At 40.3% G+C, this 27,454-nt stretch overlaps 1 protein-coding gene across 5 annotated transcripts; it reads left to right on the plus strand.

Moving 5' to 3' along the window:
* The first annotated feature begins 1,970 nt into the window (after positions 1–1,970).
* LOC122968512 (calcium-binding mitochondrial carrier protein SCaMC-2-B) lies at positions 1,971–25,841 on the plus strand. 5 transcript variants are annotated; one of them, XR_006398837.1, is made up of 11 exons: positions 1,971–3,521; positions 17,788–17,914; positions 18,287–18,374; positions 19,692–19,803; positions 20,454–20,612; positions 20,717–20,869; positions 20,955–21,062; positions 21,523–21,690; positions 22,242–22,392; positions 22,570–23,282; positions 23,573–25,841. XR_006398837.1 is itself a non-coding variant. In XM_044333816.1 (11 exons), exons 2-11 carry the CDS (start codon positions 3,189–3,191, stop codon positions 22,752–22,754), a joined length of 1,584 nt encoding a protein of 527 aa, XP_044189751.1. In that variant the 5' UTR covers positions 1,971–2,911; positions 3,180–3,188; the 3' UTR covers positions 22,755–25,841. The 5 variants fall into 5 exon arrangements, 4 of the variants coding, with proteins under 4 accessions (XP_044189751.1, XP_044189750.1, XP_044189749.1 ...); XM_044333816.1 differs by having other exon boundaries at positions 1,971–2,911; positions 3,180–3,521; positions 22,570–25,841; XM_044333815.1 differs by having other exon boundaries at positions 1,971–2,167; positions 2,720–3,521; positions 22,570–25,841.
* Positions 25,842–27,454: the final 1,613 nt, after the last annotated feature.

Genomic DNA, 27,454 nt, shown 5'->3' on the forward strand with positions numbered 1-27,454 from the left:
GTTTACATCAGTGGGCAGTCTTTGTCCTGCCTCTTGCTACGTGTTTTGGTACAATACCACCATCAACTCTCAGTGGGTTTAACAGTGTGAAACTGTCAGCAGTGATGTGTATGTAGTCACTCACATGCTCATGAGTGTATGCGTGTGTCCTCGTGCACATGTTAGTGGAGCACAAGATACAAACAGAACAGGAAATTAGTCATCAAAACACTGCTCCATAACTGCACTAGTAATCAAAAACTCCACAAGGAACTTTTAAAGGAGCTTGTACAACTGTGCACTCCTGAGCTCTTGTGGCTGAAACTAGTAGAACACATTTCCAGTTAGCAGCTTAGCTACTGTTTCTTCATAAATACAAGATAAAAATAGAGAATTCAAATAAACCTGTTTATATTGAATTCTGGACAACAGGAAGCACGTATTTGGAAGGGACATTGTCAAAGGGTTAGGGAGGGTCAGACCCTCCTGAAGTCCTTCCATTTGTTACTGAGTCATTAGAATGAGTTTGCCACAGCACAGCAAACAGCAGTCAATGCATAGCAGTACTTGCAGTACCAATAGTCAGGCAAGTATTAACAGTAATAGTAGTAGTAACTTAAACAAGCAGGAGCAGAAGTACTAAAAAAAGCAATCTAAAGATGTGTTATCTACATAAAATAACATATGTATCTTTACTGGCAGTAAATATACTAGTATTAACAGTAGTAATAGTATTAATAATTAACAGCAGGAAGAGTGGCAGCAGTTGCATACAGGCCTTTTTCACAGCAGACATTTAGACTTGTCATAATAGGAAAAGCACAGGTGTTACAAAATAACATTAACCATGGCTCTGTCCCAGTAAGCCATGACACTGTGACAGTGATCCAGCATAAACAATACCAAGACCCTGAACCTGAATGCAATTCAGCCATCATTACGTTTATTATTTTCCTATTGTCACATGTCAAAATGTCTGCTGTAAAAAAGTTTTGCTGGAGCCATTTCAGCAATAGTTGTAGTGCTAAATAGAGCACTAAAATGACAAAGATCTAATAGACGGATTACTAGTATCATTTGAAGTATAGTACTTGAATGAGAAAGTGTGCCCACATTTTTGACTTTTTATGTAATAATAATTGGGCAATATAGATAAAATCTTAATTTTATATTATATTATATATATAAACATCCAGATGATGTCTGCTTTTAGCTTATCCAGTTATTTCAATACCTGACAAATAAAGATACTTCAATACATGAATCCTGTAAATCCTGATTTACATTTCCTAGCTATTTACAGTATAGCTAAAAAAAAAAAAAAAAAAAAAAAAAAACATGACAAAAATAACAACAATGACGAAATCCCTTTGTTTCACTGTGTTTATGGTCAAATCACCCAACACTGCCAATACCTAATTTAACTTTACAAAGAAAAAAATAGATCCATGTTTCTCAAATAAAATAATATAGAAGAAGGAAAGGTCTTGAAGAGGGTTTTCCATTCAAATCTTTTTTTCAGAAAATGTTTAACTTTGTCTTGTTATATCATAACATTGCATCATACATGCATTATCTAACAACAGGGAGCACATGTTTGCCCATGTTCCACCAAAGTTTTACATATTAGATAAATTCAGCTACAAGGTTTCTGGTGTGAATTACCTTTTATTCATTGACATGAAATAAGTACAGTGCTAATTGCTTGAAACTCACAATTTAAAAAAAAAGCTGATGCTGGGAGAAATGTTGCACTGGCCACAGTACAAAGTGTTTCATCCTGAAATAATTGTCACCAGATTTCCCAATATTCTCTGACTTTTATTCTATATTCTTATATTGTCTTTAAACATTCTCTGTTTTTCACGAGTTATTTGCTGAAGGACATGTCGCGCAGTAAAGTGTCGTCTAGTAAAGTGGGCGTGTCATGTAGTAAAGTGGGTGTGTCGTGTAGGTCTGCATCTAGACTCCTGATGCGATCACGCTCTAATCTCGCGTTTTAAAGCGAGACGTTGGGCGCACCCGGTTCCCGGAGCCAAATATCGTTTTCTCTTCAACGGTCGGGAAGTTAACGGTATTCAAACATCGGGATGAACACTTCTCCATTACGGTGTTTATAACAGGAAACGTATTGTGCGTGATGTGCGACACACAAGCTCCGTATGAACTCTAACGTTCTGCTGTGAAGGTATTTTCAGTCAGTATTTAAAGTATTTTCAGTCAGTATTTTCAGTCAGGGCGCTGACAGCTCAGGGTCCTCCTCATCCCGGTGTTGCGGTTTAACGAGTGACCGTGTTAACTGGTGACTCTCAACCGAATGAGTCTGGGTTGCCCCTAGGGACAGCAGCTATTGAAAAATACAAGAACAGCCTTCAGTTTTACTTTAAACAATTTTAAATACATACTCATTTGTGTGTATTATCTACGCCACTCGTTTATGTAAGTTAAATTGTGCTCAGCAAGACGCAACCACCCTAAGTAACGTTTCTTATAATGTGGGAAACAAACATATAGTTTATTTTGGGATTTTATGCTGTTATCCTCAATTGGAAAGTGGCCCATATTCAACCAATTAATCTGTATAATGTCAAATTCCTCAGAAGACGCTAGCTGCTCTGCTAATCCATGTCTTTTCTCCACAAACAGGACCAGACGAATATATACTATACTGAACATTCAATTTAAGAGAATTTAAGGCTTTTACGAGGACAACTACGTGTTCTGGTCGTGTTTTCCACAGCTGCCGTCACTACGACAACCACAAATGCATTCTGCTGAGAGTCACCAATTAACACGGTCACTCGTTGAAACGAAACACCCGGCACCACGTATCCTTCGCTAATACAACATCACATTAGGTTACGTTGAAAACGCTCGGTAGCCGCGCCAAGTGAGCAAGAGGAATTACCGAGAGGTCGCTTTTCTGTCTCAGGTGAGCTCCGCGAATGATTAGATGTGTTAGTGGTGAAAAGCCGGGTTTAAGCTCACCGGCAGTTGTAGTTTTTATGCTTTCAGAGCCGGCTGAAATGGAGGGACATGTGACGTGGTAGTCCGGGCTCGAGGTGAACAGTGGCCTCTGCTCTCTGACGAAGCTACGAGTCGAGCTTAGACTGTATTTATCTTTATATATCTTGATAGACAGTCTATGTTCGAGCTATACAACAGCTGAACAGTGACGGACATTGATGATGCACCAGCAGGGCTCCTTGATGCCCGCCTTGCTCAGTGATGTGTTCTGCCAGTGCCGGTCGGCCGAGACCCACCCAGGGGTCGACCCTGGCGGCGGAGGGGGGCACGCCGAGGACCCCCCCTCAGCTTCACCATTTAAACCGGTCACACGGCAGCCGGTGGCCGGTGACTGGAACTCGGACCCCAGCCAAGCAGCTCATCCATGCGACATATGTGGAGGCCCTGAGCAGGAGCACAGGCTGAAAGTGCTCTTCCAGGTCCTGGATGTGAACGGTGATGGGGGCATTTGTGTCAACGACCTGACGATTGGGCTCAAGAAACTAGGGGTTCATCGCACTGAACACGAGCTAATGGTAAGTCAACATGTTTCAGCTCAGTTGAGATGTCGTAATGCTTTTTTTCCCTGTTCCCTCTCCCTGTCATCTGGTTGCGTTGCTGTCCCTTATTGTTTCCACGTGCAAAATTAAAAATGCGTTTCCAGTTGGAAGATAACACAGTGCATACATATATTTATATAATGGAAAAGAAAATGATGAATGCTGGATAGAAGAGAAGAAACAGACAACCTGTTGGGTGTTACTTACAAAGACACAGTACAACAGCAGGGATAGTACTAATACTGAAAGCATGAGTAGAAACGGACAAATGTACAGTAAAACAGATGGAACATTTTGGGAAACATGAAGACTCACAGCACTTTGAATCAGATATATTAGTGACTTGGCAAGCAATAATTTGGTTATCTTTGTAGGCCAGAAGACATTTAGATGTCTCATTTAGAAACAAGTTTGGTAGAAAAGTGAAAGTGTTTTAGACATCTAGGATATAGATGTTGTTTCAACACATATTTCAATGTGAAGAAACTAATAGAAAAATATACTGTATGTAACCAAGACATCTAAAAAAAAAAAAAAAAAAACATTTTTAGCCAAACTTAACCTGCTTTTAACTTTAAGTTTTGAACACATGCAGGGATTTAACAGATTTCAGTCAAGTTCTGTCTGCATACAAAGTGTGACAGGACAGCCTGAACGGGAGCCAGCGTTTGACATCACAACCTTTTATTATGATGTTTTATTTAAATAAATAAAACAGCTACAGTACCTGAAAGACAAGCTAACCATCGTGGGTTTATGTGCAATTGTTTTTCCATGAGCTATGGAAATTTAAAACACATTAGATGTGGTGTGTTGTACTTGCTGTATCATACTGAGAGGAAACACAGTTTCTTTGCTATTTGACTGGAATTTGGTGAATGAATCTTCTATAAAGGAAGTAAAGCTGTCACCATGACACATCTGTCAACATCAGTAAATTAGGAAAAGTGGTGGAGACAGGGTAGCCATCGCTGTCATGTAATGAAGCTTTGTTATAATAACAGCTACTTAGCAGAAATAGTAACTGAGTGAATCCCTCCTCAACTCATCTGGTCTGTAGGCAGAGCAAAGTTGTGGAAATCTCTGCTTCTCTGGAAATTTCTCTTTTCTTTGTTGAGGATAGTCACATAATCCTGGATTACGGTACTTTCTGCATGCGGTTTGACATGGTGGCAAATGTCCAAGACCACAGAGGTCACAGGATTAACCTCTAAGAACAATCCATTGTTTCCAGCTTCTGTATCTGCAACTTGAAACTGTCAGACCACAGAGAAGGAGGTTTGCTCCAGTGTATTTCAAAATAATACTTTACAATTTAAAATTTAAAAAATATTTTGAAATACACTGGATATAAATAAAGAAGTTTCCTTTGAGATTTGAGAGTTATGTTTTTTTTTCAGTATTGAATATACAGAAGGTACACATACTCATCAATGCTTTTCCATTTCAGTGAAAGAGTCAATGATTGCCTGCAGTCAAATTTCAGTTACTGCTTGACTAAACATTAGAATGGGTGAGAGTCATTATCTCAGTGGCTGAACATGGTTTCGTTGTTGGTGCCAGAATAATTGTGAAACGTCAGTGTGTGTCAGCGTCTCAGAAATGCAGTCGTCCTCCGAGTTTAGAATGAAGATGGACAAAATGTCAGCGGTTGTTGTGTGGAATAGCTGGGAAAATGGAAAGCTAACAGGAAAGCCTCAAGAAGACAAATAACAGCTCCGTGCAACAAACATTTGAACACACGAATAGTTGAACGTTTATGATTGGCTTCAGCAGCGCCAGAAGAAGAAGAAGAAGCCTTTAAACAGCTTGGATCTATGGATCAATCCTGCTGTGTGTGTGTGATCAACACAGATGATAACATCTCACATTTCACACCAAGCAGTGCGATGTACTTTTGTTGAGCTGTCCAGCTGTAACTTTACTGTTTTTGGTTCATTCTCAGCGCTCTCATAATGTCGTTTTCAGTCGCAGCAGGCAGCTGTTTTCAGAGAAAAAGCTCTAAAAAGCCACTGTACACTACCAGGGTCCTCTTTCAGAAAGCAGGTTTAGTGAAAACTCTGAGTTTGTTCACCCTGAGTTGAGGGAAACTCTGGGTTTTCAGTTCCAGAAAGAGAGCTAACTTAAACTTGGGGTCAGTCACCGCAGTAACTGACTCTGTGAAGTTAACCTGCTCACTGGAAGGTTTTCCTCAATAAACCCTGAGTCTCTCTCTCTGTCTCCTCCTTCTTACAGAGCCAGACACGCTGTTTCATTTCCTCATTCATTCAGTCTGTATCAAAGTGCATTCATTAGCGGAGGGTCACTATCTGTCAGAATCTAATTCCTGGTTGGATATTAGTTTAGTTACTCAAGGACTTTCCAAAGTTACTGCTTTAATGTGCGTCAGTCATTTCTTTGAACAGCGTTTTTTTTCTCTCACATTCAGATATTACACAGCAAGTACAAATCACCAAACACATTATTACTGATCAGACTGTGAGCTTACAGTCATGTCTCTATGTCTTTGATCTATATAGCTTTTCTTTAACTATATTTTTCATCTTTAGTTGTTGCTCTCTGTGTTTTGTCCGTCAGATTAAAGCTGAACAAATATATTTAAAATGTAATGTAGCTGCAGCCTGATACACAATCAGATTCCACTTTATCATCACTAAGGAAATGTAAGTCTGGTAAATGATGAAGTAATGATCGACACTGAATAAAACTTTATTGTGTTAACTTATTGACATTTTTCCCGTTCTGACTCAGGCTCTATTTTTAAAGATAAATGTGCAGCGTATGAATGTTCACATACACTAATATCTCTACGTTCACTGGATTCAAATGGAGGCTCTGCCTTTTTATTTACCTGTTGCCATGGTGAATTGTAGTATCGGAGCTCCATTGATGATGGCTTTTTTCATTCATGCGCTTAACTCAGCGTAAACATACTCAGAGTTGATTGAACTGATTCTGATGAGCTGTTCTGAAACCGAAAACTTGGAGTTGCCCATCTCAGCGTTCATCAACTCAGAGTTCATTGTTAAACTCAGAGTTTGTTGAACCTGCTTTCTGAAACACCAAAAGCCAAACAGACACAGTTAGCTGTAGACCAGCTGGGGAACAGGAGAGTGAATACTGGACTTACATTCACCAGGTGAACAGAAACACGACTCCAAATTAATGATGATGTTGCTCTGCAACTGCTGGATGCAGAAATAAGCAACTGTTTGCTAACAGGTCTGCCATATCAATTGAACAGGTGATGATATGTCAACGTTGTGTTCTCGACTTGTTTTCGCTGCCACCTAGTGGGCATAAAATCAGCTAACGCAGGTTTGACAAGAAAGTCATCAGTAGGATATAAAAAGTTGTGTGCTGCTGCTTTCCCCCGGGCCATATGATGAACATCATTCAAGTTTGTCTGATTTGACATTTGAGTGTCAACTGTAACACGACTAGGAAGTGGGGTGTGAAGGCTGCACTCTGCTGATTTGTTCTGGGTTCAGAGGTACAGGGATATCCCCCAGGCTGTTACGTAACAGCTAATGTTCATACTCATAGGGTTAAACTATAAACCGGTCTAGGACATTGTAAGTAAGGAGGTGTGTGCTGCTGATGCACATGTACACACACATGCTTCATACATAAGCATGCACACACAGCATGATGTTCTAAACCTTAACTGACAGCAGCTCTTATGGTTGGCTGTGTTTCCCAGCCACAGTCCAGGGTCATAACATCCCTGTCAGGAATCTAGCAGCTTTTAGCCAAGTCCAAATACAGTATGAGACAGACTGCCTCCTGTTGACCTACATTATTACTGTTGTTTTCCTTCAAAATCCTTTTTATCCGTGACTGAAATTTCGTCTCAGAAAATCAGTTTTCAAGCTGTTTTTTCTAAGAGCAGACCTCTTAAAGATTTAGACCCTTCTGCCATCAACACATAACCTGCAGAACCATGCAAAGTCAAATCTCCAAGTTAAATGCTTTTATTGCTCAGTCACAGTTTGTCGATCGGTTCATTTATCTTTAGAATTTGTAAAATAATCAGTCTGAAGATATAGCTTAGCATGAACCAACACACACTCATATCACCATGTGTCAACACATCATTGTAAAACATTAACATATTATCAATGACCATGTGAAAATAGAACACTTGGATGTTAAAAAACATAACTTTTTTATGGACTGGTGCAGGTCTGAATGCTTGACCCTTACAGTGAGGGGATCTGGTGGCTCTGTTATGCTGTGGGGGACATTTTGCTGGCATTGTTTGGGTCCACTTGTCCCCTTAGAGGGAAGGATCACTGCAAATCAATACAAACTTGTTGTGAGTGATCACCTTTATCCTATGATGAAACATTTCTATCCTGATGGGAGTGGTCTCTTCCAGGATGACAATGCCCCGATTCACAGGACACGAGGGGACACGGAATGGTTTGAGTATGAAAATGATGTGAATCATAGGCTATGGCCTTCACAATCACCAGATCTCAACCCAGTTGAATACCTATGGGAGATTTTTGACCGACTTGTTAGACAGTGCTCTCCACCACCATCATCAAAACACCAGATGAGGGAATATCTTTTGGAAGAATGGTGTTCATCCGCTGTGGCACTGATTTCCTCTGAACTCTACTGGAGGGATGAACCCATAGGTGTCCCATGGTTCATCTCTTCACCTTCCTTTCACACTCCAACCCCCGACAGACACAGAATGAAACACAGAATATGTGGTGAGAATGTATCTCACGCTTTCTTTTGATTACATAGGAGTAAACATTTTATTTTGCTGTTATCTTTTTATAGGTAGTCGTGTCACACCTTGTAAAGTCGGTTCAGATACAAGAGCTACAAACTTATCATTGATAACATTTCTGGGATATCACTACTAACGATGGTTTACAGGTCCATGTGATGAATTAATGACATTGATGATATAAAGAACCGCACAGCCACGTGTAATGAAAGCTGTGCTGGCTGTTGGAGAACCTCGTTGGTCCAACACAATCTGTGAAACCACGCTTCTTCTATTACCGATTGTTTGATTGACAGGTGTAAAGACTGGTGGAGCAGGCAGCTAAATGCAAATTAATCACAGACCTGAGTGAATGTATCAGTTAATATTTGTCCATTGTGTGGATAAACCAATTAGCAGTAATTAGCTCTTGAGTGCAGATTGATCGCTGCATAATGAAAGCGCTCATGTTCAGTGTTGTTGGAGCACAAGTGTAACGTTGAAGCCAGTTTGTGACAAGTTATTTAATTAGTGTGTCACTGCCTCATCTATTGTTAATGTGTGACTGTGCCAGGAGAGACAGAAGCTTCCTGTCTGAAACTGGCTGCTTTTCTGACCACATTAACATGCATCATTGCTTACAAACACTTTGTGTTTTACTAGAGGAGGAAAAGGAATTACAGTTGGCATCATTTTATGTGTTTCATCATTTTATTATTTGGCTCAGATGAGTCTACTCCTGTCCAATAAGAGCTGAAATGATTAGATGATGGATTGGTCAATTGACAGAAAATAAATCTGCAATTATTTTGATAATTAAGTAACTGTGTCAGTCATTTATCAAACAGCAGCTAAAAATGTGAGGATGTGCTGCTGTTCTTTGTCATATACGATCATTCAGGTGATTGATATTTTGGGGTTTTGCGGACTGTGGGTTACTTAATTGATCAAAAGATTAATTGACTGAAGAAGACAATTGTTGGTCGTTGCCATACAGACATACAGCACAATTAGATGACGTAAAGAAACAATGTAGGAACTCCTTTCTGTCTGTCTGTAGTTGCTCTCAGTGTTGATTCAACTGAGAATCTGCTGTTTATATGATGAAAAGTTCTCCTGTGCTGCAGATAAGAAGATGGATCAAACGTTCCCCGTCACTCTCATAAATGGAGTTTTAAGGTTTTTAAGTCACATGACTGTAGTTGACCAGTGTTGAACAGTGTGCTGATCAGCCACTGTGAACCTTCATATCTTTACAGCCTTACATGTAACGCGCTCCCCTTTCAAGACAAACACTCAGCGTAGTAAACGCTGTGACGCTTCCTCTTCCTGCGAGATAAGAAGCATTTCTCCATGAAGGAGACTCTCCAGGCCTCTCCACGCCTCTTCACAGATAATAATCTACCGCCAACTCACTGCTGTCAGCCAGTAAAACAGACAACAGCTCATCTACCTGCAGCAGACCTTGTTCTCTTATCACACAGCTGCTCAAAGTCTACGGCTGGGAATGTGTGTTTGTCCTAACAAAATGCCTTTAGTGTAAAATACTGTAAACCACACGGACACCGAATACTGTCCAACAGAAACACAGAGAGGCTGCATAATCATCTAAATCTGTAATTCTGATCATAAGAAAATGTGGAGAATTTCCCCCCTGAACCCAAACTGAAAGTGTTTTTTCCATGTTGTAGCAAGCAACACTTATTTCCTGTCACCCCTAGCATCTGAACCAAATCATCTGTTAGGAAAGACTTACATATTTGTTAAGGTTTTTACCCAAGAGCATTTCTTCTTCCAAATAATTAAGACTAGATAGTCTATAAAACTGGGAAATAGTTAACAACCAGTCTGATTGTCTGCATGCTGGTGTTACTTTCCCCTCTGGACTCTAGAAATGTGCCCAGATCCTCAAACTACAGCAGTTAAATTGTTGATTAAAATATAAACATAACCAATAGGAGTGAAGTTTAGACCTGCAGAGATAAATAAAAACCCAGGTTGTCAAAAAACATTCTATACAAATCCTACGAAAGACCAGAACCACTGTGAGTGAATGAATTTATTTGACGATTTTAAACAACACATATAATACTGCACTGCAGTCATTACACACACTAAAAAATCACCAAGGATGAAAACGCAATAAAGCCTGAAGGCTTATTTCCATCGTGATCCTCTCCAGTACTGTGTGTGTATCAAAGCCTGATGTATCTTACTCCTCTGTGCTGTACAGCTGCATTATTCTCCAAAAACTATTAAAACACATCAGTGAGCCACACTGCTGCACTGACATGTTCCTTCATTATCATGAACACACACACACTGTAGTTTATTTTCACTCAATCCCACACACACACACACACACCGCCCTGCTGCCAGAAATACTCACTAGAACAACAAATGTGAATTCATCCACCATTGAAAATAGTCCCCCCCCCAACAAATTGAGTATTTTCCTGTTTGTTTGCTAAAAACAACAGTTGTTACAAAATTATATTATTGTGAGCTATTTTTAAAGATTTTTATTTTCAGCACTAACCAATAGACCAATAGACAGACAGGGTAGTGAAGACAGACTAACACATTGTTGTTAGTGCTATTTTTATTGTATTTGTTGACAATAAGAAATAGAAATAGAATAAAACCAGCCTTAACCATCAATACCTAAAAGTGTTTCTTTGCTTAATGGTGAAAATCTCTCGTGTTGGTGGGTAGAGACTTGGGAGTAGAGACTTCTTGCAGCTTTTACAGTGGACGTACTGTAATTGAGAATTCCTGTTTCTGTCAGTAATCAGTTACACTGCAAGCAGTGCAGTCAGCAAAGCAGGACTGCAGAGAGCAGCTGGAGGTAATGAGGGTTTTATGCAGAGATGGACCTACTTTGCTGCGTCATACTGTAGTCCTCCCAGCAGGAGGAACCCAATACGTGCTCAGACTTGAAACGCGGCGGAGCTCCGGTCATCGCTGTGGATGGGATCGCCTGCTGGATGCTGACGATGTGCTTGGAATGATTCAGAGGACCGCGAGGGAGGGAGGGAGGGAGTCATCACTCAGCGGATTTTCTACAGAGAGGGAGGTGCAACTGAGGGGAAACCCTCGGCTTCATCCTACCCCCTCCCTCTACTCTGACCGACAACTGAAGGCATAAATTAATTTCCATGCTGCTAGCCTGTCCTCTATTGGCTGAGGGGCTCGTTCCATGGCTCAACAGTCGGACCTGCCAGTACGGACTGCAGTGATTGGTCGGGCTCAGCTGCAGTGAGGATGCAGGTTTCTGGAGGCTCTCTTTGCTGCATTTTTCTGGCTGCTCATACTGAAGCCGGCTAAGTGGCAAGTCCTGTCTGCTGCTGCTGCCATCATTTTAACATACTCAGCATGAAATATCTACAGCGGGAAATTATTGCTTTGATCATTGGAGAACTATTCATGTCTCACAAGTTACATGGTAAGAGTTAGCTAGGAGGATTTCTTTTTTTTTTTTCCTGCTGCATTTGATGCCTGTGTACTTGAGCCTGGACGTGTGATATCGTAAGAAGATGAGACGCTGAGCTGGAGCAGTGAAGTGCAGTGAGTCCCGCGTGTCCTCAGCTGACCTCTCTACACTTGCTCTGCTAGTTCAACTCTTTGCTTTAGCCGACAGACACGGTTAAGCGGCCTCTTTGTGTTCGAGCAGAGGGCAGTCTGCACATTCATCACACACTCTCACACAGTAGATCCCAGTCTGAGGATGCTGAAGGACATGCTGAGTTTCCTGTGCCAGAGACTTTTTGGCAGGACACAATGTAAGCCTGCTGAAACCCAGTTGCCAGAGGAGAAAGAGACTGAGGCGACTGGCACCCGCAGAGAGCTGCAAACCGATCCCCAGGGAAAGACCACACACTCCTCTGACGGTAAAGAAATCAGCAGGAGTAATGTTACTCCAAAGAAGACCACAGTATTAATCATGGTGGCACCACCTACAGATCTTCAACAGGTAGGATAAATTAGCTGTCTGCATCCTCTTCCTCTCATATTACAGTAGTATACTGTACCGTAGATCAAGGTCTGATATGTAGAACTGAATGTGAAAGTTCACTCTTGACCATGCCCCCTCCCCTCCAAAAAATAACATCTCAGTTCAAGGTCAACTTATTACCTTTTACCAGAGCTTTCAACCACATCTCACTCAAAGGATAGTTTCTATAAGGAGAGCTACTGCTCAACTTTCTGATGAGGATTATTTATGAATGAACCTTTCCTCCATAGTTGAATAACAACAATAAATTACAGGTGATGAGAACTGATTAAACCTGATACTTACCAAATCTGTCATGTTCTTTTTTTAGGATTGAAGTGTTTATGAATCTCATGTCAGGTTCATGTCTACTCTTGATTATATTAGAGAAAGTCACTCTAGTGTGAGGCTCTGGAGATGGCTATGTCTGTCGGTCCACAGCTTTTGTTGTTAAGATATCTTACACGATGGATTGCAAAGAAAACTTGGTACAGGCATGAGTAAATATAGAGGATGAATCTTAACGACTTTGTTCATGCCTTGACTTTTTATCCCGCAAAACCATCCCGTCAGAGATTTAAATTGTCCGGAACATCTGCTGGATGGAGTGGCACAAAATTTGGTAGAGACTTTCACAGTTCCCAGACAATGGATCCTAATTACTTTGATGATCCCCTGATTTTTCAGTCCCACCCTCAGTGAGATACTTTTGGTTTTGAGTGGAACGTCTCAAAAACTTTTGGATAGATTGCAATTCAGACTTTCATGTTCCCCTCAGGATAAATAGTTATACCTTTGCTGATCCACTGACTTCTCATGTAGCACCACCATTGGGTCAACATTTCAATTTTCCCAATGCTTTGGTTTATGACTTATATCTGTACAATTATTGGCATTCCCATTGCTGTGCCAAAGGCTGAGTTCAGGCTGAAATCAGCCCTGAAGCACAGCACAGGGGGCTGTGCTGGTGGGGGAATGTTGTGTAAGGTACCGCAGAGACAATGAAATAATATCCAGGAAGTCCAGGTGAAGTAATGTCTTATCAGACACCAAAACGCCCCTGTACCCATTCAGCATATGAATGTGTGTGAATGGGTGAATGTGATTTGTAGTGTAAAAGCTCTTTGAGTGGTCGGAGGACTAGAAAGGCACTATACAAGTACAGTCAATTTACCATTTAAACAGTAGAAATACAACATTCACATTACATCCATCAAATCCACCAAAGTCCATATTCATGTATATAATTGGTCAGCGTAGCACCTTGCTGGATGACGTTGCACTGCGTTGTTGTAAAAGTTGATCCAGATTCAACTTTTTTGCCAGACGACCCTTTATGTTGGCACCCCCACTGCATCAACACACTGCTCTCATTCAAATCAATGACCTAAGGCCTAAGTACTGCCTCACAGAGCCGCTAGCATGGATGTAGACTCTCGGTCTTGTTAACCTTTCTTTACCCAGTGTTGATTCACTGAACTTTTTTCTAGGAACACACTGCTCCTCACTCACGCATTCACAAGTACAACCACACTGATCTTTTGGCAGCCGAGCAGCTCCCTTAGAGCTGTGAAGGGATGTGTGCCTTTGCTCGGTTGTGAAGGTGGCCTTGAGCAAAGTGCTGCTTACGCTGCAGAAGCACTGCAGAATGTTTGTGCCACTCTAGGGATTAAACAGGAGCCTTTGCTTGGACTGCTGTTTTTTTTTCTTTTTTTGTCTTCTATTCATTCAATGAGCTTAGCATGCATTTTTATCTTCACTGCTTTTTAACTCTTTCCAAAGTACCATATTTTCCTTCCTTTGATTTGCTCCTACTTGCTGTACAGACTTTTTCCCATCGCTTCATAAGACTAGTCCATCCAAAGCTGATCATGTGCAGTTGCTTGCAGAAACAACCTGTTTTCCATTCTTTATACACTGTTGAAAACTGTTCTGAAATGGACTTTTAAAGACTTTTAAAGGTAAAGGTCACTGTAACAAACATTCATTAGAGATGTTGGCTTTCCTCTCTGGTCTTTGCCCAAATGACCACTTATGTTTAGAGATTGATGTGGTTGAATATTCACCGGTTACACAACTGTTTTGGCTGTTGAATGGTGGCCAATTTATTCAAGCATCAAAGGAATGAGGCATTGTGTTTGAAATGAGCTGCCACTGTGGTTTCACCATATGTTGCTCCTCAATAATGATCATGTGGGAGAAGTAAAGTTGCCTTAGATAAAATCAAGCAGCAAGCAGCTTTGGTCAAAACATCTCATAACAGCTGCACAGTTTGCATTGCTGTTTTACTCACAGACCCTCACTTCCTTAGAAAATCATGAAATGCAGTGACTCAACTGTTTGAATACATTTGTTTAAATGGTTTATTGAGTAACTAATTTCACCTCGCTGCATTTAACTCGTACGCTCTGTTCCTGAGAAAAGGCACGACATCCTCTGACTGCTTCAGGTGAAACACAATGTATTCAACCTCGGTCTGCTCACATACAGTAGATGATGATGTCATTGTTGCCGCTTACTCAACCATTGTCCGCTGTGTTCAGTCATTTATTGAGTAGTATGAGAGTGCTCCACCTCATTGCTGATCATTGTAATAATATGGAATAAAAACTAAAACTGTATTTTCAACTCTAACTTTAACTTGAACATTTTTAAAATCTAAAATGATAGTTTTCGTTTTTCAAACCACTTCTATTTTGAACCAAGATTAACAGTGGTTATCTGTACATCTATTAGCACATGATAGATTAACTCATTTATATATAATAAGGTCTGTACAGTTTGAATCATCTCACTGATAAATGAGCTTTCTTGCAGTGATCAGTGTCACTGTTTTTCAGTGTTTTGTGTGTAATGACTGTAAGACTTTGCTTTGTCACTACTTCTCTGCCTTGAAGCTCAGTGTTCACACTCTGAGAAATGATTTGTGTATCTTTTTTATAAAATGTATTACCCATGTTTGTTTTGTCCTTAATACTTGTACAGTCAATGATGGAGTCACATTTTCTGCTGTTGTGCTCTCTAAGAGATTACTTAGTGAACCGTTGATGATCCAATGGGAGTGCTGTTTAATCTCTGTAAATGGATCCAATGACTGGCAGGCTGGTGTCTTGGTGGGCGGGTGTAGAGTTCCCACTGCTGTATATCTGTAGTCTAATGATACTGGTTTTCAGTATTACAACCAGCTCTCTCCAGTCTGTGTATCCTTTAGTACTTTCTGTTGGACTATAGAGTAAACCTGATGTGTCTGTGTCTCTATGTGCCAGTGTCCAATGTGGGCCACAATGAATTTGAATACTTTGAAACAAATGGATTACCATCTGAAATAAAATCAGTGTTCAAGCTGAGTTTATTTCTCCCCTCACATGAACTGACGACATATCATATGTGGAAAAAGGTATGAATGAATACTAATCATTCTAATGGTGTGATTTACCTTTAAGGCTTAATTAGGTGCAGAGTTTATGTTCTTTTTGTCTTGTATGGAAGATGTGTCTCAGTGTAATAATGATGTGACCTGTCTTTACTAATAGTTTTTGTCAAATGATGAACACCAGTGTGGCTTTAATTAGAAGTTGTTTCTCAAATTCTGTCTAGAATGCAAATTCATAAAAGTATCATTTTAAATGTGCCGTCATGTATTTGTATAATCATTTCTACTCATTGTTGCCAAGGATATGGTGCTTTGCCATTGTCAACAAATCTATGCAAATTAGTGAATTTTTATGTTAAGTAGCGTCTTTTGAACCATGTTTTAAGTTAGACTGAATTAGAAGCAATAGTAATGTTACCAACCTGGGAACCTGCATTGTAGGGGTGTGCCGGAATACAAATACATTATTTGGCAAAGCACAAATAGTGGGGGGTTTTTTTACGAATATTTGTTTCATACAAATATTTTTTTAAAATTGTTAGTTAGAGGTCTGTCTGCAAAGAGGTGAAGAGTAAAGTTTTACTTCAGTAGTCAGCACAGTCGTCTATGATCTTGGAGACTCCAGTTCGAGACCCAGTTTTGGGACCTCCTTCATAAGGTAGTTTATTCATAAACACTTATTGTAACACTTTACTTTTCTAAAATTAAAAGCGTAATAAAAGCAAAAACAGGATTTGTAAGCCTCTTTCCACTTTTATACAGACACAAATACAAATACTGGACTCTCTGCACATCCCTACTGCATTGTAATGTCTCTGGGAAACAGTCAGTCTGCTGTCTGGTGGTTCTTTACAGTAGGAATATTACTGTAAACTGCTCAGAGGTCTGATTTGAGAACAAATGACAAAACAGTGGTGTCAGTGAAGGAGTGTGTGGGTGTACAAAGTGTTTTTTTTTAGATTCACTAGATTGTGCCAAAGTCTGAAATTTTCAGTTCTCCAAATTTCTGATCTATCATGTACTTTTGTAGCTTGATTAAATTACTTCAGTGTGTCTATTACTTTAAAAGATTTGAATGACTTTACAACACGTATGCACTCTTGGAAGAACAGACATATAGACAACAACAAATAAACAGATTTACACCAATTTTTTACAGATCACATGACCATGTTCATATTATGACCAACCAACTCTGCAAAGTTTTTACTGTGGTTTTTCTATCTTTTTTTAAGGCAGTCATGATGTTTGAACTTACAGCATAAATATCTACTGATTGCAGAGGTGGTTGAAAGTAACTAAATACATTTAGTACTGTTACTGTACTTAAGCAGAGTTTTAAGGTACTTTGCTCATTATGAGACTTTGACTTTGATACTTAACCAACATTTTGCTGCTGATATGTTTACTCACCACTGCACTTACATTACAGTGCTATGACAACATAGTGTGTCTAAAAGCAGACGTAAATGGCTGAAACATGAGAAAACACTTGTTCAAATAGTTGCTCTTCAGTGGAAAGACACAGCCAGTCCATCAAACAGTGGAACATGTACTGGGCTCCATCCTGTGAGTCCAGTGGTGCACATGGTTGATTTTTTTTTTTTTTGTGTGTGTGTGTGATGCTCAGTCATTTTTGCCCCCTCGCTAACAGAGCAAGTCATTTGGTAAAGTATTGCTCAGGTGCATCATGTGGATTTCCTCTCTACCCTGCACACCCAGCTGCTCCTTCCTTCAGGTAGCCTTTTCCTTCCAATATGTTCCAGGAAACTCTGGTTCCAGTTGGCTTGACAGAAGGTTCCCTGGATTGTCTAAGATGACTCTTAACCTGATATGTGTGAAGGCTGTTAAGTGCTCTAAATTGCAGACTGAGTCAACATTGCACAGATGGCAGGAGATGCTCTGACTTCTACTGCTGTTTGTCACATCTTTAACAACCATGGTGAATTAGTTCAAGTTAATTATCTTACTGTATAAACCCCTAATGCATCATGCTTACTGACACATGTAGACATTGCTTAAATACAAAAATGAGCCAACATTTTTAACAGCAGGCTCCGTTCTCCACAGCTGCTTTCCTCACATGTTTGTGTCTGAAACCGGATGCAAGTCCTCTCAAGGGTTCTCCTGTGTCTGCTCTCCTTTTCAGAAAATAGTAAAAGCCGGAGACAAAGACCTGGATGGACAATTAGACTTTGAGGAGTTTGTTCATTATCTCAGAGACCATGAGAAGAAACTGCGGCTGGTCTTCAAGAGTCTGGACAAGAAGAACGATGGTGAGGAAACTTGTTACAACTTTTCATGTCTGCTGTAGGGTACTGAGAACAGATCGAACCAAGATCATAAAATAATTAAAGGGCAATTAAGTGTTGCACGTCCATACAAAGAGAGAGATTAAAGAAGAATATTGAACAGTGAAGCAGCAAAGGCAGAGATATCCTGACTTGTAGTTGCTGGATCCTACATTTCCCATCAGCCATAAGGCACCTTTTTTTGTTAGACCCTCACTGCCTGGTAAATATCCATATCTTTATACAACTGTTCTCACAGGCTGAGTTGTACTCTCTGTGACTACTTAACTGTCTACCAAAATGCTACCATGTGTCACACTTAAATGAATAAATAACTAATTCATTTCTGTGGTGCAGGTCGGATCGACTCACAAGAAATCATGCAGTCTCTGCGTGACCTGGGAGTGAACATCTCTGAGGAACAGGCTGACAAGATTCTCAAAAGGTGAGAGTGATGCTGTGATCCACAGCCTCTGATACTGTATGCTCCGTTCAGTCTCTGTTTGTGAGTGTGTGATGTCTCCCTTCTTTTCATTTTATAATATTATAACTCTCATTTTTATGTGTTATCTGATTCTGATGAGCTGTTGTAGGTATTGTAGTACAGTATACCCCCCTCACAAAGGACCAGTTTTTTTTTCATATCTGTTGAAGTTAAAGCAGCACTCTTCTCTTTCACACATGCATCTCTTTCAGTTTATAACATGTTGGTTGGTTTAGGTCTGACCTGTAACACCTCCAACACAAGTCTGAATTAAATACCGTGACATTAACATAAAGGCTACAGCAGCAGCAGCAGCAGCAGGTTAAATATGCACAGTGCAGAGAAACAGGAAACGTGGGTAGAACCAAATATCACATCAGCGTTGTGGCTCTTTTTTTATAACAGTGCTGTCATGTGTGAATAAAACCCTACATAACATTAACATAACATAACCGAATGACAGAAATCCATCACTTTAACAGCTCAGTGAAACCAGCAAGGTTACATATTCCGTGTCTGAAAAAGCTTTTCAGCTGTATGGCGCCTGTCACTACTCATGTTTATCTGGCAGCAGCCACCATAGTGACTGTTGAAGCCTGATGTGTTCAGGGTCTCTAGATGCACACTGGCTTTAAGAAAACTCTGACTATATGGATGTCCATGTGAAATCCTCCAACATATCTACAAGTAGAAAGTCTCAACAGCTTCTTCTGATGGGTTTTTGGTAGCTATTTTTAAGATGATATTTAGACCCGAGGACAGGTATGTTCAGTTCCCCAACATGCACATAATAGTAGCCAGATTGACAGGTTTCTCAGCCTATCACAGTCCACCAGGGTGCTTGCTGCTGCTTCGTCCCTCCTCAGCTCAACCCCTGGCTTCCAGCTGAGGATTTTCTGGCTTGTGTTTGTTATCGCTCAGTGTGATCCTTGTGTCGTTCCTCTAACCTCCTGTCTGTGTGTGTCTGTCTGTTCTTCTCTCTGGCTGGTCTCAGAATAAGGAGGGGTCATATCTGGGCCCCTATCGTGTAGTAAGTAGTAGCTTCTATAGTCTGCTTTCTCAGCCCGCGCTGCACTAAACACTGTCTCATTCAGTCACCAGCTGGTACTTTCAGAAGAAATGAAATCACAAATGAAAGTATCCTGCTACAACAGAATACACAAGAACAAAATGTCACCATTAATGTGCATGTAAGCAGAAAGCTTTGTGCTTCACTGTCCAAAAACTGTCACACATCTCTTAACAGTCTGTATCCGCTGTGTTATTTTACATCCCCAGTATGGACAAAAACGGAACAATGACAATTGACTGGAATGAGTGGCGGGATTACCACCTCCTACATCCAGCAGACAACATTCCTGAGATCATCCTCTACTGGAAACACTCCACGGTACACAGTCTTCCTCTCCGCTCGTCACAATCAAAATCAAGTCAAAATCTTTTTCTACTAAAATCAGTTTGTGTCAGCTCTGGTACAGCAATAAATCGTTGACTAAAGACCAGCTCAGGTGGGATTGATTTGTCTAGGGGAGATCAGGTGACAGGTGCCGTATCTCACTTCTAATTATTATCATTTTAAAAGTGTAACTCTATATCTGTAACTCGTAGCTCTAATAGGAATCGATTTTAATAACCGGGGCACACACCAGCTTGTTCATAACTAATGTGATGTCGGAAACAAAAGACAACCATTAACGAACAAGTCCCTGCAAGCACATCAAAGAGCCGTCTTAGTGTCATCTCACAGGTGATTAAATTACTGGTAAATATTGGAATAGTACTAATATTTATACTAGTATTGAATACTTAAATAACCCCATCAGGGATGAGGGTCACATGATTTTCCAGCAGCACATTCTTGTTTATACAGAAGCAGCTGCTGAGGAGCAGTAACATTGCAGTGTCATTACAGTAAACACCTCGCAGCAACAGTTCATGTTGATTACTTTACCTTCTTCATGGTGTTCTCCTGTCACCAGCTCTGTCTATGTCTTCAGGATCATAGTGTCACCAGGCTGAAAAACTCTGCTTCCTCTGCAGATCTTCGATGTCGGGGAGAGTTTGATGGTGCCCGATGAGTTCACAGCAGAAGAGAAGAATACAGGCATGTGGTGGCGACACCTAGTGGCCGGAGGAGGAGCCGGCGCGGTGTCTCGAACCTGCACTGCACCACTGGATAGGCTCAAAGTACTCATGCAGGTAAAAACACAGCTGACGTTTTCATTATAGACCAACTGAAGAGGACAATGATTTTTGTAAATCACTGTGTGAATACATGTTTGTCCCGCTCCCTGCCTGCACAGGTTCACGCCTCCAAGAGCAACAGCATGCACATGGCCGGTGGCTTCGGCCAGATGATCAGGGAGGGCGGCGTGAGGTCACTGTGGCGAGGGAACGGCATCAATGTTATCAAAATCGCCCCCGAGTCTGCTATCAAGTTCATGGCCTACGAACAGGTACGCACTGGTAGTATAGCTCTGGCTTCAGTAAGCATTTATGAGTGTTTTACTGCTTAACAAAAGAGGACGTCTTGTCTGTCAGATTAAACGATTAATCGGAAGTAACCAGGAGACGCTGGGCATCGCGGAGAGACTGGTGGCAGGCTCTCTGGCTGGAGCCATCGCTCAGAGCAGCATCTACCCCATGGAGGTGAGAGAGCACATAACACAGAAAGAATGAAACAATAATTTAAGCATCACCTTAAAAATAAAAAAATAAGTGGTCATAAGTTTTGTATAAATTCTATAAATGCTATGTGGCAACTCTTGATACATTGTGTTTGTATGCAGAAATATCCACATGGATTATGTTTGTCTTGTGACTGACTGCCCATTTTAACTTTTAGCCTTGAACCCATCATGTGAAACAGTACTGTGACCTCTTATCTGGAGGAAAACAGACCTTCACACGCAGACTCACAGACCTTCAGTTATGCACAAAGTGTGAGCAAGTCATTTATGTAAACGAGGTTCATAACACCCAACTTATTTTAATATGGGAGATAATGCACGCTTACATGTATGTACAAGTATGAAAGATGTTCTGCGACTAGAAGTGGAGTTTACTCTCATCCGCCGGAAGGCCTGACATCACTTCCTGTTCGTCTCAGGTCCTGAAGACACGGTTAGCCCTGAGGAAGACGGGCCAGTACTCGGGCATCTTGCATTGTGCCAAACACATCTTCCAGAAGGAGGGTGTGGCTGCTTTCTATAAGGGCTACGTCCCCAACATGCTGGGCATCATCCCCTACGCTGGCATCGACTTGGCTGTATATGAGGTGTGTGGTTGTGTGGTGTATTTTCATTAAATGTCATTATAAAAAAAAATAAAAGGCCAGAAGACAACTTGGCAATAATGGTGTAAAATGATTCCCAATACTTATATAAAAATTGGATATAATCAGGTAGAATTGAATATGCCAGTACATATCCTCAAACAGCTCAAAACCTGTCTTGAAGAGTTTTGACCAACAACGAGTGACGGAGATAAAAGTAACATAATAATTGGTCAAAAATTAGGGAGGGTGGATGATAAGGTGTGACCTAAGCTGACCCAAGGACATAAAAACAATGAACCCCAAAGAAAAAGCTTTGGAGCGATTTGGTTCTTTGTAAAAGTGCTACTTGCTCCCCTTTTTTTTGCCGGCAATAAAAGAACACTTTGCTGCTTGGACCTCTGACTCCCTTTTTATTATCAAGAGAGAGTTTTTTTGCTCTGGTACCTTTTTCTGCAACAATTTGATACAAAAGTTGTCAGGTGTGTGGGGATGGCTTATCTGTTTTTTTTTTTTTCTAGTTGAATCTGACTCTTTTTTCCTCCTCTCCTCAGACTCTGAAGAATTCCTGGCTGCAGCGCTACGCCACAGACAGCGCTAATCCAGGAGTGTTCGTGCTCCTGGCTTGCGGGACCACCTCCAGCACGTGTGGACAGCTCGCCAGCTACCCGCTCGCCCTGGTCAGGACTCGAATGCAGGCGCAAGGTAACTCTACTGTGTCTAGTCTAGACGGCTGCTATGAAGAAACATTATAATGTAATATTATTTAATAATCAGGAAATTTCGCTGTGTGAACAGCAGCCTCTAGAAAGCCAAAATATGTTGAAGTAGTGAAGCTGGCGTAGTGTTTGGTCAGACGGTCTTTCCTCCGTTTTTCCTCAGCTACCCTGGAAGGAGGCCCTCAGATGAACATGACAAGCCTGTTCAGACACATCGTCAGGACCGAAGGGGCCATGGGACTCTACCGAGGCCTGGCACCCAACTTCATGAAGGTCATTCCATCCGTCAGCATCAGCTATGTGGTCTACGAGTACCTCAAGATCACGCTGGGTGTCCAGTCACAGTGAGGAGGGAAGCGGACACAGGAGATCAAGGGCCAAAGGTTTTTTTTTTTTGCTTTTCTTTGGGGCCGAAGATTGAAAAGCAGCTGAAACGAAAGACATTTATGTCAAATGATCAATTTCCAGGGTTAAAGGATAAATAGGATATGTGATCCAAGAGGGACGAGAATCTGAAAGTAGGAATGAAGACTTCCTGGATGGACGAAAACTTGATTGAAGCTTTTTTCTGTTGTTTGCTCTCTTATTTAAAGCATTCTAAATATCCAGCACTGCTTCAACACCTGTTCACTTTATCTTAAAAGACAAACGTTTACATTGAATTCATTGAAGTGGTTTACTGGTGTTCCAGTAACATGTACTCGCTTAATGTGGGCACTGACTGTGCTGCTGGGTGGGTATCGTCTTTGTCTTGAAGGGCTTTGCTAAGACAAATCACAAAAGCATTTCCCATGTCTCCCTACTGGAAGACCTGCACACTACTTATCAAAAGTACAGTGACTCTGACCATAGCCGATGAGGATGTAACCCTTTAAGGTATGTAGCTTTCCACTGTGCATGTGTCATATTATGTAAAATAGATTCAGCTGCAGCTAGCTTCTGACAGGTCAAGATCTTTATTTTTTTTCATCTACTTTTTATCGCCACTGTTTATTCTTACGTCCACTACCTTGCATGAAGGTTGTGACAGCATTCTAAAAAAAACATTGACTTTGTGAAAGCACACACCTCCTGCAGAATAGATCAGCCACACACACAAAACAATCACAATGCTTTGTGTGTTTGTCATTTTCAATATCTCAATATTTCCATTCATTCTCCCCCAGAGGATGAAGCTTTCTATCATGGACACTGCGGCGCCCCCCTCAGGCCCAAATATGAACTTTCCATAGACATTTTGTCAAGAAATTACTTGAACACATTCATGCTTCCAAAGGAAGGAATCCTTTTTATTTTGAAACATTATCAAGCCGAGGATCTAGAAATAGCACAACTGTTATTATGTTTTGTTCCGAGCTGCACTTTTGCACTGCGGTGTGTAACGAACGTGGCTGCTAGCGAGGACGCTTTGAAGAGCGGATGGAAAAAAAAGGTATTCATTTATGTTTGGTTGTGCTAATCCACATTGAATTTGTTCCCCAAGATTCTCTGTCTGAACACACAGTTATTGTGCATTATTGTGAATTATAAATTTCCCTGTAAACTGAGTGACAGCAAGAGAAACAGCACCATGAGACCAACTCTGACTGAAGCTACTTGGATAGGTTTGGGGGGCTGGTCATCATAGTGAGGGAGGATTATAAACAGAAGTAGTCTTTAATACTAAAGATCAGGAGAACAGCTTCCCCTATTTTTGATGTTATATATGATGTCATGTGGTTGCTGTGAAGCACTGGAAAACTTTGCACTCCCTACCAAGTAAAAGCTTGAATTCTTGCCATAATTGTAGAAATTTCCAATCAGGCAAAGCACCATTTACAAATCTGTGTCTGTTCTTCCATGTGCTCTGTAGGATTTGTAGTGATTTTATTGTTGCCATAGCAGCAGGCTTAAGCTGCTTTAACTTTGCCTCCAGAGCAACAATCTGGTCTTTAACAAATGAAATAATCCTGATTTTTTACAGAACACAAGTCATGAAACTTTAGTTTTAATAATGTTAATCTGATTACGGCTTCAACTGCAGTACGCTTCAGATAGAATAGAAAATATTATAACGTGAATATGGGACTAATGGAATTAAAAAATACTTCTTTCAAATCTCAGAAAAAAAAATAGAAATCAAACAGGAAGACGCTGTTCTACATATTGTCGGGAGGATTACACTACCGCACAGAGCTCCTCTCTTCAAACATCACAATGATCTGTGGTTTGTTCAGTAATAACAGGTCGTTGTTGTAAAGTTTAGAGCTGTGAACAGAAGCCGGTTGTGGGATACATCTGACTTCACCGGCTTGTACGATGCAAATAAACACTCCTTATAGTCAAATGGCATGACATCCGAGCAGAGGTAACACTCAACACGACTGCTGCCTGTGTCAAATGATCAGATTCCCGTGAGTGCCTTGGGTGCCGAGCCTCTCTGTAAAGCACCTGAACACTGTAAAAGGTGGAGTCTGTGGGACGTTGTTTGCACTTTACTTTACTCTGCTTTACTTCCTGTGTTTTTTTTTTTTTTAATTTATTTATGACTGTATTTATGTATTTATTTTTACAAAAAAATGGATTGATTGACTGAATTTGATCTGTTGGTTGTGCTGAATGATTTCATATTCAGGTGGCTCTTTGATATTTTAGAGTAAACTGAGGCTCGTGGTTTGTTTTTGGAGTGATAGATGCGACTTTTGGTATGGTTTAATATTCAAGATTCCTCTGATGACGCCGTCTGATTTTTTTCACATCAGAGACAGTTCAACAAAAAAAGCTACAAACCCTGCATTTCATCTGACTGACACTATCTGAACAGGATCTCTCGGGACTGAATGAGTGTGTGTTCATTTAAAAGGCCAGCTCCCCTGCTGTACAAACCATTGGACTGTACAATCAGTGTATAATGCAGAATGTCAGGCTGCTTTTGTCAGCTGCCTTACTTGCTTTTGAAAAACCGCGCTGTGTCTTTGTAACTGGTGGAGAAGAAAAGATTACATTTGCTCAATACTGATATATATGCATAAAGCAGTGACACAGAATGATGTCACTCTGTGGCTGCGTGTAAATGTTTTTTTTCCATATTTTGTACAGTGAACAGTAGCGTTCTGATGTCTTAAAAGTCGCCTTTACTGGATGTTGTACTGACCAACAGGCAGTGGGGCAAATCGCCAGTGGAACTTTAAATGTACAGGAACTACTAGACTATACAAACTGAAGGCTACAATGTATATTGGTAAATGGTGGCATAGTTTACTAAATGTATTCAATATATATATATTTCTAATTTATTTTACTATGCTAGCTGTAAGTGACCAAGATGTATGAGTATGTGAGAACTTGTACAGTAGTTGTCAGTGTGTAGATGCATCCAATGAAAGAATGTTATGCTGACAATAATATTTATGCTTGTTTGAGATCAGCTGTTAAATAAATTAGTTCAGCATTGAACTGGTTGAGTGTTTTCATTTGGGTTCATTTGACATTAAACTCCCACATTAAACGTTTTATTAGTGTTTAATAAAAAATCTTCCATCCTACTTCTATCTTAAAATGGATTCAAATCATTTTTTTCTCCCATCATCACTCTCTACATACAACACACCACAATGACAAAGCAAAAACAGGTTTTTGGAGTGTTTTGTTCATTAATAAAAGATAAAATACTGAAATATGTCATTTACACAAGTATTCAGACCCTTTTTTTATGACACTCGCAATTGAGCTCTGATTCATTCTTCTTCTATCAATGGTCCTTGAGAAGCTTCTACAACTTGATTGGAGTCCACCTGTGCCTAATTGAATTCATTGGACATGATTAGGAAAGGCACACACCTGTCTGTATAAGGTCTCACAGTTGATGGTGTATGTCAGAGTGAAAAGCAAGTCATGAGGTTGAGAGAATTGTCCGTAGCTCTCTGAGACAGGACTGTGTCAAGGCACAGTTCTGGGGAAGGATACAAGAAAATTTCTGCAGTATTGAAAGTGCCCAAGAGCACAGTATCCTCCATCATTCTCAAACTGAAGAAGTTTGGAACCAACAACAGTCTTCCTAAATCTGGCCACCCGGCCAAACTGAACAATTAGGCATTAAAATCCAATAAAAAAAGAAGTGTATCTTATTTGTCAAGTGTAGTAATACAATACAGTATTGATTCGGAGTTTGGTCACATGACATGGAAGCTATTGAAAAGATTGTAAATCCCTGGGCACATGATTTACACGTGGATCTTTTCTTTCACACCTGTAATTACCAGTAAAAGTCTTGCACTCAACATTTGACTAAAGTAAAACACTTCCACTCAAAAATATGTTTTTTCTTCTTGTTCCTGCAGTTGGATGTTTGAGCTTCTCTGTGCAGAATGATGTATGTGCAGAGTCATCTGCTGAAGGAGGAAAGTTTCTCTGTGTTCACCTTAAATCCCAGTGTAACACCTGTTCATATGAGCATGATTTGTGACATCACAACTAGTCTGGAACCAATTGTGGTCCAGTATTAAACTTACACAAGTGTGGCGTAGGAGACATCTTGTATCCAGCAGTTAAATGTTTGAAATAAAAAATATTTGCAGCTGGTTGGGATGCGTGCCACATTGCTGCAACATCTGCGGTTCAATTTCAGGAGCAGACCTTTGCTGCATGCTGTAACCCATCTCTCTCTCCCCTAGCTTCCTGCCATCTCTTCACTATCAAATAAAAAGCACAAAATGACCAAAAATATATATGCTTTTTTAAAAAGTGCATATTCACAGATTCTGGATTTTATATAAAATTATTATTCCAAGCAGAGCATTTCATAAGTCTTCCTCTATGTCTGGAGGAAGACGTATAAAATGCTCTGCTTCCACAACAAAAAGTTTGATTTCTGAGCTAAAATTCTTGAAATTACATCTGCTACCTCCCCCTCATTGAAAAATCCGGAATCTGTGAATATGCACTTTTTTCAAAAACACACACATATATATATGGACATTTTGTGATTCTCTAAGTAGTCCACTGTATTTGAATTAATTACATTATAATTATCACGTAGTACAAATTAGTAATATTTTATGTACTTTTTT

The sequence above is a fragment of the Thunnus albacares genome, chromosome 18, assembly GCF_914725855.1.
Source record: "Thunnus albacares chromosome 18, fThuAlb1.1, whole genome shotgun sequence".
Lineage (NCBI taxonomy): Eukaryota > Metazoa > Chordata > Actinopteri > Scombriformes > Scombridae > Thunnus > Thunnus albacares.

Coding starts and splice junctions, on each gene's coding strand:
- LOC122968512 (XM_044333814.1), top strand. CDS start 3,165: ATGATGCACCAGCAGGGCTCCTTGATGCCCGCCTTGCTCAGTGATGTG. Junction 17,915..18,286: donor TCTGGACAAGAAGAACGATG/GTGAGGAAACTT, acceptor TCTGTGGTGCAG/GTCGGATCGACTCACAAGAA. Junction 19,804..20,453: donor TCTACTGGAAACACTCCACG/GTACACAGTCTT, acceptor CTTCCTCTGCAG/ATCTTCGATGTCGGGGAGAG.